General features: G+C 41.5%; 3 protein-coding genes across 8 annotated transcripts in view; 2 read left to right on the forward strand and 1 right to left on the reverse strand.

Annotated features, from left to right (window-relative positions):
• Positions 1-3212: 3212 nt before the first annotated feature.
• pcgf6 (polycomb group ring finger 6) lies at positions 3213-9800 on the forward strand. Of its 5 annotated transcripts, none has more exons than XM_037123077.1 (11): positions 3213-3306; positions 3597-3711; positions 3962-4061; positions 4472-4568; positions 4884-4939; positions 5043-5102; positions 5527-5644; positions 6094-6121; positions 7079-7177; positions 8676-8762; positions 8880-9800. In XM_037123077.1, the coding sequence occupies exons 2-11, from the start codon at positions 3643-3645 to the stop codon at positions 8928-8930; spliced, it is 765 nt and encodes a 254-aa protein (XP_036978972.1). In that variant the 5' UTR covers positions 3213-3306; positions 3597-3642; the 3' UTR covers positions 8931-9800. The 5 variants fall into 5 exon arrangements, with proteins under 5 accessions (XP_036978972.1, XP_036978970.1, XP_036978969.1 ...); XM_037123075.1 differs by having other exon boundaries at positions 3216-3371; positions 3600-3711; XM_037123076.1 differs by having other exon boundaries at positions 3233-3371.
• Positions 9801-10070: 270 nt separating this feature from the next.
• On the reverse strand, positions 10071-16239 carry inaa (internexin neuronal intermediate filament protein, alpha a). Its single transcript, XM_037123069.1, has 5 exons — positions 15507-16239; positions 13786-14016; positions 12976-13503; positions 11464-11588; positions 10071-11324 (listed from the first exon to the last, which is right to left on the reverse strand). The coding sequence occupies exons 1-5, from the start codon at positions 15798-15800 to the stop codon at positions 11132-11134; spliced, it is 1371 nt and encodes a 456-aa protein (XP_036978964.1). The 5' UTR covers positions 15801-16239; the 3' UTR covers positions 10071-11131.
• Positions 16240-18178: 1939 nt separating this feature from the next.
• sertad2b (SERTA domain containing 2b) overlaps positions 18179-21269 on the forward strand; it is a 36607-nt gene continuing 33516 nt past the window's right edge. For both annotated transcript variants that reach the window (XM_037123073.1, XM_037123072.1), the window contains exon 1: positions 18179-19019. The gene's annotated coding sequence lies outside the window, so the exon portion shown is untranslated. The remainder of the gene's footprint in view (positions 19020-21269) is intronic.

Genomic DNA, 21269 nt, shown 5'->3' on the forward strand with positions numbered 1-21269 from the left:
ATGAAAGGTTTCCAAGGATGCTGATCTTCTGTTATTGACACTGTCTAACTGCATGGGCTTGCAAAGACACTTGAAACACTAGACGCTAAGAGGCAGAAATCTCATTTGACTCCCAAAAACACAGTGCTACAAATATTCTCTATTCTTGCAGACATCCTTTGGCAGACAGAGAGTCGTCTGCACTTCCTCACAAAGAAGAAAGTAAATATTTTTAACCGCAAAAGTTCCAGATATTAGTGAGCATTTAGTGTTCAGCACACAAGCTGCCTGATTACATCAAGTGGTGGGATAAAGAGGATTATTACGAATGGAGGCGACTGATCCATCACTGCGAACATCTCTCGCTAAGCCTCTCAGGTTCAGAAGTCGAGTCAATTTTATGTAATTGGCCCATTATCATAAATCAGAAGTTGACCGTGCATACCAATTCACTGCACCTATAATCCCTTCATGGTATAAAACATCTTCTATCCTCAGACCCACAGATCAAATGAGGAGAAACTCCCTGTGTAAGGAACCTCAGAAAGAACAGCAGGTGAGCGACTTCTCCCCAAAGATGCACAGACAGGGAATAAATATTGTGTTTACTGTTGAGGGTGCCCCTTCCTACCCCACTGCTCAGACAACAACAGTTTATGCAACTTATGTAAAAAGAAGAAGAAAACGACACCAGCTGCAGCGACCGTCAACATGTTGACATTTCAACCTGTGACAAGTTAGTTAGTAAATATTATTACACGAGTACTCAGTGATAATAGGTTGGACCACACCTATCTTCGAGCTTGGGATTCATTTCGAGCTCAACTACAACTGGAAAATGTTTTGTGAATGCATTAAAATGCTTGTGGGCGTCCAGAGGGAGTTATTTTACTAGGGCCACCCCCCTTTTTACATCCCACTCACCCACCTATCACTGTTGTGACAATATCATGGTGACAAAGTCTTTCCACAGACAGGCATATGAACACCGGGTAAAACACACTTCATTTTGATCCCAACTAGTCACCTGTAAAGTTCTGTGACTGCATCTTGCATAGTTGTAATGCCAACACACTGATAAAAATCCCTCCACAGGCAGATAGACAGACAGATAACCACCTGGCAAAATATTCCAAACTGCTCTTGTAGCCCCTGCGATAAAAGGTGTCTCTGGGATCCCATGTTGCCATTCTTACAGACTCGCAAGGTAAAAAGCTACTGGATTCTATTTTAAAAATGTTTCTTGCTTGTAATAATTAGACAAATCTGTCAATGGGACAAAGGAAAACTTCCCCCCAAAAAGACCCTATTTCTCGTAAAATGCATGTTTTCTAGGTGATTGTATCGTGTATTAAGTGTAATGAGATGTCTTGACTTGAAATTAGACAAACATACAATACTTGCAGTGAAAAACAAGTTGCCTCTGAAATCATAGTTACATTGCTCCACAGGCTGATGTAGTTGATGGCAGTTCTTGTCACTGAATACAGAAAAATCAACCCTCCACCTTTAGTGAATGATCTCATACCACCCTGGTTTATATAGCAGTCTTTAAGGAGTGGAGTGAGGTTACCTGACACATGCCACTCCCTCTGAGTGCATTTAAACACATCGAGTATAAAGGAAAATCTTTATAAAAGATGCTTTGTAGGTGTGGAGGTGAGGGCTTGGATTTCCCCGACTAATATGTGGGCTTAAGTGTGTTCAAAATGAAACACCAGTCTTGCCAATATAAATACACAAAATGTCCGCTCAAACATGCTATGTGTGCTGTCAGTACATTGGGGGTCATCTTTGAACTATCTCCCCATTTAGCAGATCGTGATGCAAAACTGAAGGATGATGTTATGTTGGCTGTTCATTCTCTCAGAAAAAAGGGGTTTTGGCTGTCACTAAAATAGTATTCTTTTGCTGTAAAACACTGTAAAATTATAAAGTATTTAGTTTAACAAAAAAATAAAGAAAAAAACAGAACACATGGTAAACACTAGTTGAGATCAAAATTATGTCTAGATGCTCTTTTAAATCCATAAAATATTGAAATTAGCCATGAAAGTGATGCCAATAGAAATGTTTTTATCAGCAAGCTTAATTGTATCAATTCACTGCACCTATAATCCCTTCATGGTGTTAGAGACTTGCAGCCATTAAAACCCAAAGTTTCATTGTCATGAACACAGCAGTACAGCAGCATCCACACGACAGCATACAAAAAGAATAGAAATGACTGAAAAGAAATGTTGAAACAAAAACAGCAACAACAGAGAAGTCGCAAATACAAGAGAAACAGGACAATGGTTGTTGCTCCTCGAGAAAAGTGACCAGTAAATTATGCACTGACCTATAATGTGCTTCCGACGACCCCTAGCGGCCAAATCAGTGGAGTGCCCAACCGGAGTATACGTCATTGTATTTTCAAAATAAATGCTTGATCTATATCTATGACGTTTGGAATAACTACCAAAATACAGAATTATTATGGTTTATTTTATTATTATTATTTTGCATTTGGTATAGTTCCACTTCAGTTTGATTGTTCTTGTAGTCTTGTTAAACGGCATTCAATTTGGCTGGGACTGGCTCCAACACTGTTATTGTATTTCATTTATAAACATTATTTGGATGGCATTTATAGCTGCAACTGATGTTTTAAACCTATGCAAATTATTTTTGAATCATTTTTGCACCATAGACCTCTGCAGACCGTGCAGGCTAACCTCTGGTATAGTGCCTGGGATGAAAAATAATTTAATCGTGCAGCTCTTCTAGACTCTCCAAATGTTATTTATCCAAATGGTTCAAATTCTGGAGGCCGTCGCACTTGAAAAAGATCTGTCATCTGTTTTACAGACACTTCTTTCCCAGTGTTAGCTTATGGGAAAAGGTAATTGTAGGGCCCCAGTGCATGATGTGAAAATGTACATGGCCTTATGAAATCTGGCATCAATGCCTGCCGCTCTTTCTTGCGGGCTGGGCATGCCCTAGTTGGGCTATTCCTGGCTATGGCCTTGGGCAGACCCTGCCATCTTTCCAGCTTCACCTTATTTTCCTCTGAGAACAGCTTTGTTTATTCAGTTATGGACAAAGGTCCAAAGTTTGTATTATTACCTCGGTGATCATGTATATATGACAATTCTTTGTTTGAGTCTCTTCTCCAAATCCACATAGTGCCCCTTTAAATTTTGTCTGGACTACAATGTGTCTGGTCAGGTCACATTTATTCTGAAGGATCCAGACCGGAAGTCATATTAACGTCGCTCCTCGCGGAACACGCGCGAGGGAAATTGAGTTGTTAACTTGAGTGTGAGGAAGGCAACAAAGAGTACAGTTAACTTAAAGTTAGGAAATACGTATAGTTTATGCAGAAGTGTTGTCGTGTAGCAGCAGCACAGGTGAAACGTTCAGTCTGGTCGGTATAAGAAACATTAGCAGCTAAACTGAAGCCGCAAAGTGTCAGCGCGTGTGTTTTTGTTTTTAGTAGTGCACATACTGGGCAAGCTAACGTTAGCCAGCTAGTCAAAAGGAGCTAACTTGCAACTTTAATAACTTCGACGTGTAGAGCTGAGTCTTACTCTAAAGTAAAACCATTTAATTTGGTATCTTGTTCCCACACGGAGAAGAGGACAGGTCGGTCGGTCGTAGCGACATTAGCAGCCGTTGGGAATGTCACTTCCTCCAAACGGACATCATGATCGCTCAACGAACGTGTCAGACAGCGACTCAGAGGACGAGGTATGATGCGTGTACAGGTGTTTTCTCATATCACACACATCACTTTTCTCTTCTACTTCATGCTTGACTCACGACGAAGGCGCATGTGTCTCATTTCCATATCTCTGATGGCAGTCATGAACTAACAGCTGACGTAAACAGACGTTGATGCTAAAAGAAAAAAAAAAAAAAAGTTCACGGCAGGCAGGCGTTCATCTGATGTGACTGCAGATGAATTTAAAGTCTGTATATGTTTTTCATTTGTTCACAGCCCAAGCTGCCCCTCAATCAGTTCTACCCGTACATCCGCTGCGCCCTGTGCTGTGGTTTCCTCATCGATGCCACCACCATAACAGAGTGCCTGCACACATGTGAGTGACAGCAGAGGTCTACTTTATCTCCAGAGAACTCGGAGGACTTTAGGATAAAGACTAGGGCTGCAAAACCCAAATTGCGAGAACTGCAAATATCTTATAAAGGAAAAATGCAAATGATGGGAAACCTGCAGAATGATGTGCAGTAGTGGTACAAACTATGTGTGCTGTGCTTCATAGTATGCTAACTAGACTGCCAGGACACCAATCCTGAGCACAATGTCCCTGTGACACATTATTTTTGGGATCCTTGTCAAAAAATGAATGTAAATAGATATTATTTTATCTAACAATAAAATTGATTATTTAAACACTCAAATGATATTTGTTTGCCTCAAAAGTTCCTATTATTCTAACTTGAACACATATGTCCTGACTGTGTCTGATGATATTTTATCTTTTCAAAGTTTGCAAAAGCTGCATCGTGAAGCACTTCTTCCACAGCAACAGGTGTCCCACTTGCAGCATTGTAGTCCACCAGACTCAACCACTTTACAACATCAGGTAGGTTTATCACTCTTTATGTATTGGCAGATTTGGATCACCTTCTGTGCTTGTTCTAAAAAGAGATGGTTGTCAACCAATTAATTATAATTGGTTAAGAATTAAGAATAATTTAAGTTATTTAGAAAATAGTCTTTGAAGGTGTGTGTGGAAACTACAGTATTATCATGGAAATTGGGATGCATGAATTGTTTGGTATGCGTTTGTCAAAAGTCAGAAATTAGGACATGAAGAATTCTAAGCAAATGTCTGGATTTTGGGGTTGTAAACCTGCTGTCAGTGCTAAGCTTAAAATGCTTCTCTGTTTTCCTTCAGGCCTGACAGACAACTGCAGGATATTGTTTACAAAATGGTTCCCTTCCTTGAGGAGGGTAAGTACAGAATACATACGATAATATTTACTGTCATTCAATCACAATAAGTGCTCATTTCCCGTTAAAATTCTAATCTGACCTTCTTTTTTTTGCACGACAGTTGTGAGGGAAGATATGTGTCACTTCTACAAAGAGAGAGGGCTGGAGGTGCCAAAACCAGGTGAAGTAGTTCATTTAGCTTTCTAAGTAAACAGACTTAGGGCAACATTACCTCAACACCTGTCAATTATTCACTGTATTTAATGTGCCATACAGTATTTTATTGTCTGTCTTCTTTAATAGGAACTTGTTTAGTTCAATACATTTAAGTGTTAAATTAGACATCACAGATGAGCAATCAAAAAACATTTAACAAAATGACATTTAACACACATTTGGTCACTGAGCTTCATTTGGCCTTGAATGACAAAACGTTCTCTGTCAACAAGCAGCAAATTGACTTTATCAGATTGTGACCAGCGACGTCAACACTGGAAGCCTGACATCATCAAAGATAAAAAAAGAAATCAAACCGTGGAGATTTTTAATAGAACAGTTTCAAACGACTCTTCAGCACTCAAATTGTCCTGTGTTTTCTGTTGCAGTGATGGTCTCCACTCCAGCTCCTGTTGTGTTAAAGAGGCAGAAGAAGGATAACATTCCCCAGTCAGTGTTCACTATTCCTCCTGAGCTGGATGTATCTCTACTGCTAGAGTTTGTTGGGTAAAGATCTCACAATACAGTTCCATGTCCAGACTTAGTCATAGCCATAGTGACTATGAGGCATACATTATGATGATGAAAGAAACATGGCAGTGAGCACTTATGAAGTATTATCGAACTTAGCCTAATAAGTCATATAATGCATTATAATGTGTTATTGTTCTCTAAATAACAATAAGGGAGCCACTGCTGTCTTTTAGTGTCAGTTCTGGGAATCACCTTAAAATAAAAGAGGTTACAGGCTGTAGTTTGAAAAATTGGGACTTTGCTTTTGGCTCGTAAACATAAATGCAACTTACTGCCTGGAGATCCTGTCCTCTGCCTCCAGGGAACAGGGGAACCCAGTTTCCCAAAAACATACCACCAGATGGCTCCATTTCCATACTGTGACTGCTTGCTCAGAATCTTTTATATTTATTGTACATTAATTCTTTCTCTCCTTTTTTCAGGGCTGAAGAGGGCATCAGCAACTATAAGGTAATAACTTAAAATATTGATGATGTGAATTTATAACCGCTTTTATTGAATACTAATAGTATACAACTGAAACGATATGGTTACATTGGGGGATGGGACAGTATTGATTCTTGATTCCCACTTTATCTTAAATGTATGAGTCGGAGAATATTTTTGATGACTGAGAAAAATCTTGCTAAGCCTGCCCACTACTCATTATAACACAGGATATTTATCCTTGGTAATGAATGTGGTGCTCATTTGGGAAGCAGTGGTGCTCACGAGTATTACATCCTCAGCATTCAAGGAATTTAAGTCCACGTTGCATAGAAAGATATCTCGGCACTATTAAAATCTTTCTTTGGATGCTCTCACTTTAGACTGTTTCTTCCTCTTACATGACACCTTCTTGCAAGTTTCCAGCAGCATAGACATATGGGTTTGGAATCATTGTTTGCAGTGCTCAACTGTCAGAAAACCATGCTGGAGACAAAGAAATTGAGAAGCCTAGGGGCATACTATCCAAGTGGAGCTGATGAATTTAAGCCAGTCCCACTTCTGCTTGCACCAATAGGAATATGTCCACTGGTAGTGAAATGGCAAAACTGCATTGTATGCGCTGCTCCCCTCAACTTTACTGGACAGTACCCAAGCCAGCTGTATGGTGCAACTGATTTGGACATTTGGATTTATACCGACATTGACCAGACTTTATCCTGCCAGCTTCATATTGCAAAGTCTGTGTAATTTCTGATTTAAGCTGATGTTCCTGAGTATTCACACCGAGGTTGGCTCTGTTGGTGATCATTCTTCTGAAAGACATCAAATTATATATATATATATATATATATATATATATATATATATATATATATATATATATATATATATATATATATATATATATATATATATACACACATATACATTTATTTATTTTTTTAAATTTTCTAACTTAACAACTCTGTCTCTGTTAAGCCCTTAGAGAGGCCATACGTACGAGTGTCGGGCGAGGCCACTGTTCGCCACGTGGAGCTCTTCATCAGGAGGAAGATGGAGCTGAGCCCAGCCTGCCAGGTGAGGCTTACAGCTGATGAGTTCACAAAGTGACACGATTGTGATCTTGATCCTGGTCGTTCCTTTAGACAGACTTGGAAGCTAGACAGCAAAGGAAGTAGGCACTACAGTAATAGGGTAGCGTAGGCGTGCACTGTGACCACAGTCACTTTCATGTATGTAAGACAGTGAGTGGGTGCTTTTACGTATTGGAAGACAGCAATTATACAAGCTTGTGAGGGCCAACGGTTCTATCAAAATGGTGTGCAGAATTCATTGTATGGAACTGAAGGGTCATTTAATAGTCACATGATTAAATGATGATGCAACATACCATTCTGATAATGTCAGGACGAACGAAAAATGTTTTAGAGAAAAAGCAGGTTGTCGGGGTCAAATTCAACAGTTCATCTCTGTGGAGACTCTTGTCAGAGTCAACCTTATTCAAAATATAAGGCTTGGAAACATTACTAGAACAACAAGCACTGCATTGAGGAACGCACATGTGGACGATTTGGAGTTGAAACAACTGCTGAAAGCAAGTAGAATCCGACATAGAAGGGTCAACTGCTCAGGTCAAAACTCAGCAGGCGGCCTACAGATAAAGAACACCAGACACTCCTTAATGTTAATCTGATTATAATCAAATTAGTGCCCTAGTAACACGTCTGTCTCAAAACAGTGGATATGATGTAGGAGAAGCCGTATGATTACATCTATTAGTGATCAGAGGTGTCCTCGTTCCTCAGAGCGCAGATGAACAGAAATGTTTAAGTGTGGTCAGTTTTGCAGAGTGTTCAGGTGTTGGTTTATTTTGTATTTTGTAACACGTGGATGAGGATTAGCAGCTTATGCAGATTTCCTTGCCTCAGTGCTTCTCTGCTCCAGCCTGTCTGTACAAACCTGGAGAGGACAGGGAAACACTAGCCAAGGGTTGATGATCCCTTTCAATGCTCATTCTTTTTAATCATAAATATATAGTCATTCATTGCTTTGGTCACCCAAAAGTTTTCCCACATTTTTGGCACAACTGCAGCATAGCCAGGCCAAATGCCAAAGCGTGTCTCTCCTTCTCTCCACTGAGCGTTTCTCTTTCAAAATGAATAAGTGGGGGTCTAGTCTCAAAGTGGGAGATACACAACCTCACTGCGACAGCTTGCACACTTGATCTGAGAGGCAAAGTGATGTAACTTTGGGTGATGGCACCCTCATCCCAGGGACACTGTGAACATAAACAGAACTTTACAGTAAGGCGTTGACAATCCTCCATTACACTAGACACAGGCCAGGCATATACTAAGGTTTGAACAACCTTTTCATGGGTACAGGAAATCTGGTTTTGTTTGGTCAAAGCCAATCTATTCCTGGTGCTTTAAAGCCCTTGTAATCTGTCTCTCTAGAATTTTGTGTAGGGCTGACCCCAGTGCCTCAAAACTTAACCATAAGAAACACAGTTGTCTGTAGGCATCACAGGACTTGTGGTCAGCAGTGGTGTGAAATGTCTGTGTGTGTTCTGCAGGTGGATGTGGTTTGTGGAGATCACCTCCTAGATCACTACCAGTTACTTAAAGACATACAGAGCACTGTGGGCGACGAGGCACTACAGGTAAGAACCACGAAAACACACAGAATGAACAAACCACAACTTTGATAGTGGAAGTTTTGTTGATCCCCAGCAAAACATCTGAGTGATCCTTTTGGTCTTGTAATCACTTTGCTGCAGGATGGTCTGTTGGTGCTGCACTTTGGCTTAGTCCTGCCCTCCCAGTCCTGAGATCGAGGGGTGGATGGAGTTAACTTCTAAGAAGATGTGGAGTCAGGTTTTTACATTGGCAATATTGCTACCCTACAACTGCCTTGGACTGTAATTCTGCTTCTAAAACTTTTTTTGCAAAACCTAAGTGTAACAAGGAAACATACTTGATGGCTGAAGAAGACAGTTCAGGAACTCTAAACATGGATTTCTTTATTGAAAAATCAGAAATGTATTGACCTGATTGTTTTAGTTCATACTGTAGCATCAAATGTTCAACTCCCAAGATCTTCTTCTTCTTGTATTCAGGACAACTCCTGTGTCTGCTGTTAATTTACTAGATACAGGTGACATATATCTGAATTACTGAAGTGCCAGCATTAAATACATTAATTGTACCAGTTGAATGTAACTATGTATTCCCACTGCCAAGGTGTCTTGTTAGGGTTTGTTAAGTGTGCTTCCTCTCCACACAAGAACACAACTGCTGCTGTAGCTAAAACTGGATGGAAAAACTGTTTTTTTTGCTATTTATGACTTTGGGGAAGATATCAGATAGAAAATATTGGTTCAAAGGGCTTAGAACAAAAGGACTACAACAACCAAAGGTTTGTCTGTGTGCATATAGAGTTTAGGTCTATGATATACTATTTTAATGATCGTCTGCGTCAAGTTGATTCTAACCTTTTAAGTTAAGAGCTGTTCACTTTTGTTCAGACTGTCTGCTGATGTAAATATAGTTGATGAAACCTGTTTTTTCCGTACAACTCACCAGAGCACAAAAACCGTTATTTAAAGGGATTTTGTATAAAGAAGTCTTTGGTAGAGATTTACTGAATATAATTTTCTTACTTGCTTTTGTCAGAATTAATTAATAAATGACTGAACATCTGTCTGCTAATTCATTTGTTTCTTGTAATGTATTCAGGTTTATGACTAAGATCTGTAAAAAGTCCTCTATTACACACTTTTCATTTCATAACTGAAACGTGTTCAGACTTTAAATACACATGGAGTTAATTGGTGTGCAGTTATGAACTTTCACAGGTAAAATAGATGCAAAGGAATCTGGAGTGAAGATTCGTATCTAGCTCATTTTTAATAAACATCATCTTGTATTTGTGCATATGCTGATTTTCATATAAAAGCAAAGAAAACAAGTTGTTTGTCAGGTCGTTTTATTCAGTGACACTGGAACGACTACAAAAAACTGTTTTTGTTTCAGACCAGTAGCTGTATACATTGACACTGCAGCTGGGTGACATGATCTTTGTTAACATGTGGACTACATGCATCAGATGCATTGAATTCAGTGCTAAAGTATTGTGTTCAAGTTAACACACCGTCCTGTCTACTCTCTCTCCAACGAAAGGGTTTTTCCCAACACAGAGAAGAACTGTGTCTGTGTTTTCAAGCAGGGAAACATCTACACTTTGTAATGTCCCTAACAAAACACAGTGGTGTCGTCCTCCATACGTGCCTATACGTGCCTATGTGCCTAAAGTGCTTTAAAGTTAATTGGTGACTCGATAATCTCTCTAAAATGCTCTGGAAATCTTAATTTTGAAAACCCAACAACAATGGCAGGCAAATGTAAAATATTAGAGAACTTTGTTCTTAGAATAAGGAGACTTTGAAGTTTACAGAACTTCCAGCTGGGGCTTTATGTCTCAGGTGCTTGACAACTGATCCAGTTCATGACATCTTTATTTACTTCATAGCACAAGTTGATTGACAGTATGCTGCAGCAGCAACAGACTTAAAGGTTGTCTGTCTCAGTAGTGATTTGTGCTCACCTGTCACACAGGTTTCAGTGCAATTTCACAAAGCAGCAAAATGGAAATGAATCCTCAGAACATTCAAAACTTGGTGACTTTACTTTGGTTCAATGTTTGCAACATGTTCATCTCCTCTGGAAAAGTACCGTACATATTTTTCTCCAGATCTTGAGATTAGTTATTTGTTTCTTGTGATGGAGATTTACAACTGATCCACTGATCACCTGAATACTGAAATGGCAGGAAAAACATAACATTTTGTGTTTTTCAGAATAGTTAGTCAACAATAAGATAATTAATCAAAAATATTGAGTTTCAGCTCCAATTCCAAAAAACATTTGACTTAGTGTTGCCCTTGACAAATACAGTATATGACTATGAACTCACTATACACACACAGTATATCTCTACTCTCTCCTTCCAGATTTCTCTGTCTGTCTTTCTTCAGTTGTTGGAGTTGATGTCTGCCTCATCTTTATCCTCTCTGCTCTCCTTGAAGCTTTCCTTCGAGGACCCGTCCTTGTCCCTCTGGCTGCTCTTGGAGGAGCCGCTGGAGGCTCGAGGCTGGTAGCTGTAGCCAGCAGCACCAAACGACATCCCTGAGTTAAAGTGAGTCTCCTCCCCCTCTAGCAGTTTCCTTATAGGACCAAAGGAAACACAAGTCAGACTGGATACACAGATTCATACACCTAAAGACAAAAAAACCCTAAAGACTTTTAATGAGTCTACTGGTCAAGAGATCTTTCGTCTGGCTTTTCCTTTATTCCAGTCAGCACCTGTAGGCGGCTATCTCAATGTCCAGGGCCATCTTGACATTGAGCAGGTCCTGGTACTCTCTCAGGTGCTGGGCCATCTCACCCTTCAGGTTCCTCAGCTCAGTATCCAGGTGGGCAATGGTGTCCTGTAACATTGGAGATAAGAAAGGAGTCAGACAAGGTTATCAGTGGTGTCTGACACAGTTTTCAGACTAATTTCACCCACGTCCAGGTATCTACTGTACTGTGCCGTGTAACTGCTGTCCATAGGATTTCCTTCTATCCCTTACGGGAATTCAATAACCTTTGGGGCTTAGGTTTATCTTCCATTAAAAGCCAGTGAAAGCAGATGGCCTTCCTGTGTCCGATTTAGCAGGTCAGAAGTTAATCTAATTGGCATGCAAGGTCATTACACTAAACTGTTCCAGTCAGTCTGATGGACACAGATGCTGGTACAGCGACTAACTCACACTTGGTTGACTTCAGACCTTGAACTTGAATTGGACACTGTCAATTTGTCAAAGTTCGTGTGAGTGACAGTGTAAGACAGTACTGAGTGCATAAATGAGCCTATTTGGGAAGGTCTTCTTCTGTAATATTCTAATATTATGAGATCTACTAAATTCCTTCATGAGCTGTCAGCCGAAACCATTGAACTCTGAATTTTCTGTGATAGAGTGAGAAGAATACAAACTACTTTTTCACAATATCATTCATAAAGTTTGGTTCATTTGTTAATTTATTATAGATCTTCTGAAAATGTGACCAAATCTGCTGCCAGCAGCCTGAACAATCAGCATTGGTGATTATAGAAAGTTGGTGGTAGTGTTATGCTGTGGGGTTGTTTTGCTGCCAGTGGATCTGGTGCCTTAAGAAAGTAAATGGAACAGTTAAGGAGGATTATCCCCAAATTCTTCAGAAAAAACCTAAAATCATCAACCAGAAGATTGGTTCTTGGGCACACATCAAAAGTAGTAAAGGAACGGCTAAATCAGGCCCGAATTAAAGTTTTTGAATGGCTTTTTCAAAGTCCTGACTTGAACCACATCAAGAACATGTGGATTCTGTCAAGAGGAGTCGTTAAAAATTCAGCCACAGGACCACCAGAAGCTTGTCTGCTAGCTTTGCTTTCTACCCACAGTGCGTTCCAGGGCAATCTCTTCTACCAGGTAAATGATGCACACGCATCCAGTCATCCACATGATGTAAAATGTGGCACTGTGGCTTTGCTCCCCCTGCATATCAATTAATCTTGGGCATCCGTAGGTAGTGACCAGTGCATACCGGGGACACCCCACAAGACCTGCTGCTGTTGCGTGTCAGTGTCGTTCAGATTCTTATATTTGCCCATTTCATTAAGAACTCAGTAGGCCACTTGCTGCCTTACATATCCTCCCCCCTCACTGATGTCTTTGTAATCAGATCAGTGTTTTGTCTTGTTTTTTAATGTCGTGGCTGATCAGTTTATGATCCCTGGGTTCATTGAATTTAGAGAAATTCTGACTTTTCTTTTCAATGACTGAAGTAGCTTACCTGCATGGCTGTGACTTCAGCGTTGTGAGCATCCTCCATCTCAGCAATCTGCCTCTCCAGGGACTCATTGGCGCCCCTCAGGGTCTCTATCTCAATGGTCTTGGACTGCAGCTGCCTCCTGAACTCACTGATCTCCTCCCTGCTGGCCCTCATGGCCTCGTTGCTCCTGGTGGCCTGCTCGCTGAGGCTGGCAAACTTGCCCTTGTACCACTCCTCGGCAGACTGCAGGTTTTTGGAAGCGATGGACTCGTACTGGTTACGGATCTCCTTCAAAGCCGAGGTGAGGTCAGGTTTGGCGAGCTCGAGCTCCACGGACACCTGCTGTGCCTCCATCATGCTGCTCAGCTCCTGCATTTCTTCATCGTGCACTTTCCTCAGGAAGGAGATTTCGTCCATCAGCGACTCCATGCGGCGCTCCAGGTCCAGGCGAACTGCCGTGGCATCATCCACATCCTTCCTGAAGGACCTCAAGGTCTGCTCAGCTTCCTCCCGCGCCCTTGCTTCCTCATCGTACCTCACACTGAGCTTCTAAAATGAGACATGAGAGCAGAGAGATGAGAGTCGTGAGTTAAACTTATAGTAAGAGCTGAACAATATGAAAGATGAGATGAGAGTTTAGATCAGATTGTGAGATGTTGGATGAAGCGAAGAAAAAGATGATGGAGAAGAAGAAATAAAAAATAACATTTGTTTGTCCTGAGTGGAAATTAGCCATTCCAGCATACTACTCTAATAGGATGCAGTCAATATAAGCAGAATAGAAGACGTAATCGCCTCCCATTGTCGTTATTCTTTTCCTAATGGTTTTACCTGCAGCTCGTCCTCCATGTTGTTCCTCTCCAGCAGGATGCGGTTCTTGTCCCTGTTCAGCTCCTCCAGCTGTGACCTCAGGTCCCTCATCTCCTGCTGGTAGAGATGGGAGATGCGGGACGGCTCGCTCTGCTTCTGCCGCAGCGTCACCAGCTCCATCTCCAACACCTTATTCTGCTGCTCCAGGTTCCGCACTTTATCGATGAACATGGCGAAGCGGTCATTCAGGCCCTATGACACAGGATAAAATCTTGTTCATAGTCACACAGTGGTCCCACCAGACAGATGGTAAAGCAGAGGCATCGACTCACTTAAAGTTAAACAGCGTCGCGTACTGACGGTTTATCAGAGCTGCTGGCTGTAACTGGAAAACACGGCTGATGACAGCTGAGTGGGTTATAATCCTCCCTGGGTTCAGCCCTACAAGTGACCCTGTTCACATTACAAATCATTTGATCCACTTACCCTATAAAAATATTGATAAGTACAGCTTTCAGTACAGTTGATGAAGAGAGACTTCTCATTTTCCTCCAGAAATGTTGAATCAAAACGGTTTGCTGACAGAGCAGAAGACCGACAGTACTCATGCCAACATAAGGTCAATCAAGCAGCCACATGGAATTCAGCCATTATTACTGTAATCTTATCATGTGTCCTTTTCTTACTGTAATGTCTAAATGTGGAAATTCCAGTAGAAAGTATCTATTTTCAGTGACTGTAGCTCTGCCTGCCACGTATTGATAGCTCAGAGGCACACTGAGCTGAGTGCAGCGTCTGAATCTAGAAAGATGTTTTGACATTTATCTGATGATTGTGCTGACTATAAATGTATACAGTTAACATAGAGACCACCTGTCAAAATACAAATGGGATGGTCCCCTTTTTGCTTTAACGGCATGCACTCGAACTGGTATGGACTCCACAAATGGACTCCCAAATGCAAAGCAGAAGTATCCTGACCAGTCTAGGACTTTTATACCCTTTTTATATATGAACATGATTTTGTAACATCACAACTAGTTTGGGCACAAGAGGTGGTTCAGTGTGCAGCTCACAGACGTGTGATGTGTTGAGACTTGAAGCCCCCATGTCACAAATACTGACAATAGTCAGTGAGGAAGAAGTTATCTTGTGACCAGCACAGATCAATCATAGATTTGACTGGATTTTCAAGGATGGAAAAGGAGGATCTTTTGACTTTCATTTAAAAGCAAACAAACAAACAAAAAAAACATACCAGGCACAAAATATTTCAATCAGAGTACCTTTAGATGCACTAAAACACGTCTGTTAGGCATCTTTGAATGGTTGCCTTCTATAACTCTGCACAATAATTGATGCTTTCACTGTGGTAAAGATGAATTGATTGTTCGGAATGTCAGTAGTTTCCATCAAATATTAACTGGTTTGGTTCTGCTCTGACAGGTGAATCCAGATAGTTGGCCTGACACTGACTGGGACACCAGAATAGGAAGCCAATTAGTCGCTAAATGTGGACCTGATTAGCTGCTTGAAGCTAAACGATGGTCCAGTTGAACCAACACTTACTGTGTTCACTAAGCTTCCTAAATATTAATCTTACATGTTCTCCGAAACTATCAAATATCTCATCTGGATGGTAAAAAGATAACGGACCACCTATCACCTAAAATACTCTGACTCATTATTCTTTATGTTAGAACCCAACATGTACAAAGTTAAGTACTTGTTTCAGTACCAACCTGCAGCTGCTCCTTCTCGTTGGTTCTGATGACTTTGAGTTCATTGTTGGCCACGGAGGTCTGGGACAGGTCCAGGGAGTCCGTGGGCACCAGAGAGAACGTGGTGGTGGACCCGCGAACCCGCCTGTACATGTTGAGGGAGGACGCGCTGTTGCGGGACACGGACATGGACCTGAGCACCGGGGAGCCCCGCGGAGAGGGGTTACTCATGCGGGAAGAGGAGGCGGAAAACCTCGGAGAGTCCCCGAAAATCCTCCGGTAGGATGACGAGGTGTATCGGTCTCCGTGACTCATCTTTGCCCCGAGTCAGAGGTAACACTGACAGACTTAAAGAGCTTTGCCAGAGCTTATAGACTGTAGGCTACAGGTGGAGCGAACCATTTTACGCACGGCGGTACAATGATGGAACGGTCCACTGAGGCGCAGCAGCACCCTGTGTACGCGTCATGCGTTTCACTTGTCACACCAGCAGGGACAGCAGCTGTACAGTGGGCTCTATATTGTCAGTGGCATGTGGAAGCGTATACCCAGATTCTCATGTATCACATCCACCAAACTGAAATATAAACCGTTTCTATTACCCTCAGCACGGAATGTGATTTGGATTCAGAAACAGATCGAAGGAAACATTTGTCTGTGCTGTCTGTCATCACATAACGAAACTCCAGCGTACACTGCCAAAAAATACTTAATTGATAGCATAGTTAACGGCTAATTAACCTTAAAATTATCATTCTTTCTTACCTTATTTTAAGCTTCTTTCTTAGCCTGACAGCAGCAGCAGCAGCTCGTCATCTTCTAGCTTCCCAAATTCACCTGCACATGGAGCACCTGCTGCCTCCATGATGCAACAGCGCCACCTCTCTGCCACTGTAAACCCTGCAAAGAAAGTTCACTCAGTTACTGTTATTAAAGGGGATACTACTACTTATGATAATAAATAAATGCCATCTCAAAGACAATAATAATACATATTGTGATGCTACTGAGATGTGAAAATGTTGCAGTGAGACAACATCTTAAAGATCTACCATAGATGCTCCAGAGAATTTGTGTTGGAGTTCCCTCTGATTACCGGCAGAGGTTGATGCAAATCAAGCGTTCCCATGTCTTGTAACCTTGTGCATCACTGTATCCCTCTGGAGTGAATGCTGTCAGAGCGCCTCTTCACATCATCGTCAGCCTGCACGTTTGGTTTTCAGAAGGCAGAGGGCAGCAGACTCTCACTACGCATCCTGTATGTGTCAGCCTATGAATCACTGCTTGTGGGCGCACTGCAGTTAATTCACAGAAACCAACTGTCTAGTGAGAAAAAAAAGAGCCGAGCCACATATCATAGTCATATACAAGCAGTACACAGACAGTGTATAAAGCTTCCATCACTATAGCATCAGGGACCTTATAGTAATAGTGGGTATGTGGTACCGTACTGTGTATTTCTTTAGATACCAGGCATCATCTCAGAGAACTGGTTCATAACTTACTTACATATTGTTGGACCAGTAATACACCTGTGAAGCTATGCCACCTTTAAAGGAGAGGTTTAATTCATAAAAAAAGAAGAATTACAACAATCATTAAAGTTCAAAGATTACATGTTCACGTTTCCTGCCAACAACTGTTTAGGACTAGAGTGAAATTTGGGCATTAAAAAACAAGCAAATGGAGGGTTAAGTCATTGCTCCACAGCGCTACCAGTGGTCAGAAAATCCTCAGGGCAGATAACATCAACATTAATTGGATAATAAGACAAGTGAGCCACCACCAGCACCTTCACAGATTCCCCTCAGACTGGACCCCTTATTTCTCCTCTAAAGTAGCTAGAAGGACAGCAAAGAGGAGGACGCACATCAGCGCCATGTTCAGGCTACATGATGTCAGCTCAAAGTGGTCCGACCCTGCAGGTGTAGGGAACACACTTTGTTTAGACTCAGCATAACTTAAATGTGATCTCTTGCCCCTCTTCTGTCTGCCTGCTGGGTCTCCTTGCCCCCAGAATCACAGTCCTGGTCAGAGCCGAATAGAAGTCTGTCCAGTCTGTTGGTTAACCGCAAGAATGCAGAAGTCTAACCATAAAGCAAGGAAACTGTTTGTCTGTCGTCACCATATCTCAACAACCGTCGATCCGATCTACTTCACATTTGGCAGGTGTGTTGCTGAGGACCCAGGGATGTGCAGTGTTAAACTGTCTGAAGTTTCGACATTGAATAAAGTGCACAGCTCTGTGCTCGTCCCCTGAACAGCATCTGCACTCGTGGTGTGATGGTGTGTGGTGTACCATCGCAACAGGCAAATGTCTGTATGGTCTGAATCTGGCAGACACAATGACACATGTATTGACACGACTTTCTGTCTGCACTCTGGAGAAGACAAATAGTGTTGGCGATGTTCCTGTGTACTCATGGAATATATTTCATTGAGATTCTTTGTATCTTTTCACAGTCAGTGGTCTAAATATACATTTGGTTTCTGTCAATAATAACAACTGACATGCTGCTTTAAATGACAGACTCTAAAACATTAGATTGGGGAAACTTCACTTTTATGATTTAATCACTGACATTTAAAATCATCATATGATTTGACTGTTATTTCCTTGTTCCTATGAATATGAATATGTACCATGTATGACCGCCCACCTGCTTTTAATGGTCAATGGGTATGATTTCCGCACATGGACCGGGAGTTGGCGTCCTTTTAAACCGCACACAGAGGGGCTGCGGTGGGCTGCGTGACTGTTCTCCGCGGTGCCTACTTCCGCACGGGCGCTATTGGCCGCCACCGCGCTGTGGGCGGGACACGACGCTGTGACTCAGCTGTGAGTCACCGCACGACATGTCTGTCACACACTGCCTGCTGACGCCTTCAGGGACTGTGGGATTACATAGCATATTTCCATTTTAACCAGAATGTAAGAATCTTGGAGAACTTAAGCAGGGAGAATCTAAAGATGTAGCCAATGTCTTCATCTTATTCTATATGGGTAGTTAATTTAAAAGGTTTGGAACTGAATTGTCAATATAATTGGGCCCACTGATTCTCACACACCCGATGTATGAGACATGTATTGCTTAAACGCTGCATTTCATCTCGTATAAGCCCTTTACCCTATTAAATTGCACCTTAAAGCTATCATGAAGTGCACTTTATAACGTAATGCAGCATCTACAATCTAAACTGAGCCGAGTTTTTATGATGCGTTGACCGCCTACGGACAGAGTGGTAGATTGCCGTATTTACTACTTGACTCACCACACATAAATGCAGCACCAAACTGACTGTGCTTACATGACTTCGCATTGGCCGCGATCTGTGACATTGGAGACGGTGGACTGAGTCTCTACGTGGTCCATCAGTTTCTTTCTTTTTTTTGTTTTTGTTGCTAATTTAGAAATTGGACATCTCATCAGCAGCGGAGTGAGCTTTCTGTCGTAACAACAAATCCCGAAAGCCATTTCTTCCAAGTCTATTTTTTCTACTTTAGCTCCGTGCTGGACGGATCTACCATAGAGGGTGAGTATCTCAAACTGCATCTTGAACTCTTGTCGAGTGTTTTGGTGTCAGCTGGTCTTTGGTTGTAATTAGTTGGCTATGTTTTTTTCCTGCCTCCTCTCTATCGGTCCGCGGGATTTCATGCGTCCGCGCGTTGCCTCCTTATTGAAGCACATTGAACACGGTCAGAAAGTGGCTCTCCCTGTGGTAAACATATGAAATGAACGTACATATGAGCAGACAGGCACTGCTGTTTGTCTACACCAGTCAGCGCTTTCTCAAGAGGAAGAGCGCAGCGTGGAAATCCCGTTACGCATCACTGTGCCGCGCAGGTCCCTCGCCAAATTGCAGCGAGAAAATGGTTATTTGGTGAATTGTTCTTGTTTTTGAAGCTCAGACGCGATACAACCACACTGCAAGTATATTTAACTCAACACATTGAGGCTGCTTCTCAAATCGGCACACACGTGACACACCAGATGTGACTTATTATTATGACATTTTAGATTTTGGCGGTGGTGTCGTTTTCGCCGACATTCTTCCGCTGCTGTCATAGACAGTGGCAACAGGGAGGCTCATTCCTAAAAGTTGAATTGACATGAGAGAGTGTTATGTTCAGCACATTGTTTGTATGCCGAATTTAGATAAGGATTTTAAAGATCAACATGTAGGCCTATTTTCTTTATTCCTCCTGAGATATACTGTATATACTTTCCTGTAAGACATTTTTCAGGGGGTCCGGTTTTGAAAGGTTTTCATGGGGGTGAAACCTGTAGGTGTTGGATAACCTGGCCACAGTGTACTCTGTCGCTCCTGGTAAAGCTGCTGCTGCTGCTGCCTGGATTATATAACCAAGTTGTGTTTAGCTCACACACACACACACACACACACACACACACACACACACCACCACTGACTGACAGACATATCCTGATCTGCTGCTGCGCTGCTCCAGTGCAGCTGAGCATTCCCTGCGCTGTGGTTGTGTGTGTGTGTGTGTGTGTGTGTGTGTGTGTGTGTTTAGGCGCATGCGTCTAGTGTCATCAAGTTCAGACTGAAAAGAAATAAATAATTGCAGGATTGTCAGATTATTCTTTAAATGTTTAGTGTGGTGGTTTTTGTAGTAATAGTAGCAGGCTATTAATATTATGTTTGCATATAGTGCACAGCAGGCCTGAAATTTACCATTGTTTATCATTATCTGTTAATCTGCCAGGTTATTTCACAAGTAATCATTTGTCTATAAAAATCTAAAAAAAATTTTTAAAAAAAAGCAAAACATTACTCAGAGCCCAAAGTGACGTCTTCAAGGTACATTTCTTTGTGGACAAGCAGTCCAAAAACAGCAAAAACATCAAATTGTTACAATTAAGAAGCTGGAATCAGCGACATTGGCTGAAAAATGCCTGAAATGATAAATCGATAGTCAAAATAATTAGCAGTTAATTTCCTTTCACTTGACTTATCATTTAACCGTTATTACAGCTCTGCGCATACCTGCTGTTGCATTGTTTCTGTACAGGTTTGATGATGTCGTCATACTTCATAAATATATATTCATTTTATTTGGTATCAACTTTAACAATCCCACAATGTCCCCACTGAAGTTCACTGTGTGTTGGCTGAAGTCACACAGTGGTGGAAGGGAAAATTATACAATTTTTAGGTACTTCCACTTCATTTGAGTCCTTCCATTTTATGCAACGATATACTTCCACCCTCCGCTGCATTTCAGAGGGACATTTGAAACTCTTTTTCCATTACATTTATTCAGCAGCCGTAGTTACTATTTACCTTTCAGAATACAAAAAAAAAAATCTACGAAATTATGAAACATAGCCCGTTCTAAAAGATCAAACCAGTGGTTTCCTTATAAGTGTGGCCTTATACAGTGAATTAGAGTTGTGAGCAGTTCCACCTAAAAGCTCATCCCCCTTCCTGACTTATTACCCTGTGTATTCCGGTACTCTTGCATTGATCACTACCACCTGTAAAGTGTCGTGGCTGCGTCCTGCACTGTCTGATCGCGATGACAGAATCTCCACAGACAGACAGACAGACCGATAAACACCTGGCGAAGTATTCAAAATTGCTTCGGTGGCAATTCGCTCAGCAATAGGTGTCAGAATAGGGAATAGCAATAGGGCAGGCTTCATGTTACAATATTGACAGGAGCCATTCTTCTCTGCAATCAATACTTTTAGAACATTTAGCTGATGATACTTTTACGTGAGTAGTTTTTGAAAGCTGTAACTTGAGGATAGTGGATAT

Source organism: Acanthopagrus latus, chromosome 15 (assembly GCF_904848185.1).
Source record: "Acanthopagrus latus isolate v.2019 chromosome 15, fAcaLat1.1, whole genome shotgun sequence".
NCBI lineage: Eukaryota > Metazoa > Chordata > Actinopteri > Spariformes > Sparidae > Acanthopagrus > Acanthopagrus latus.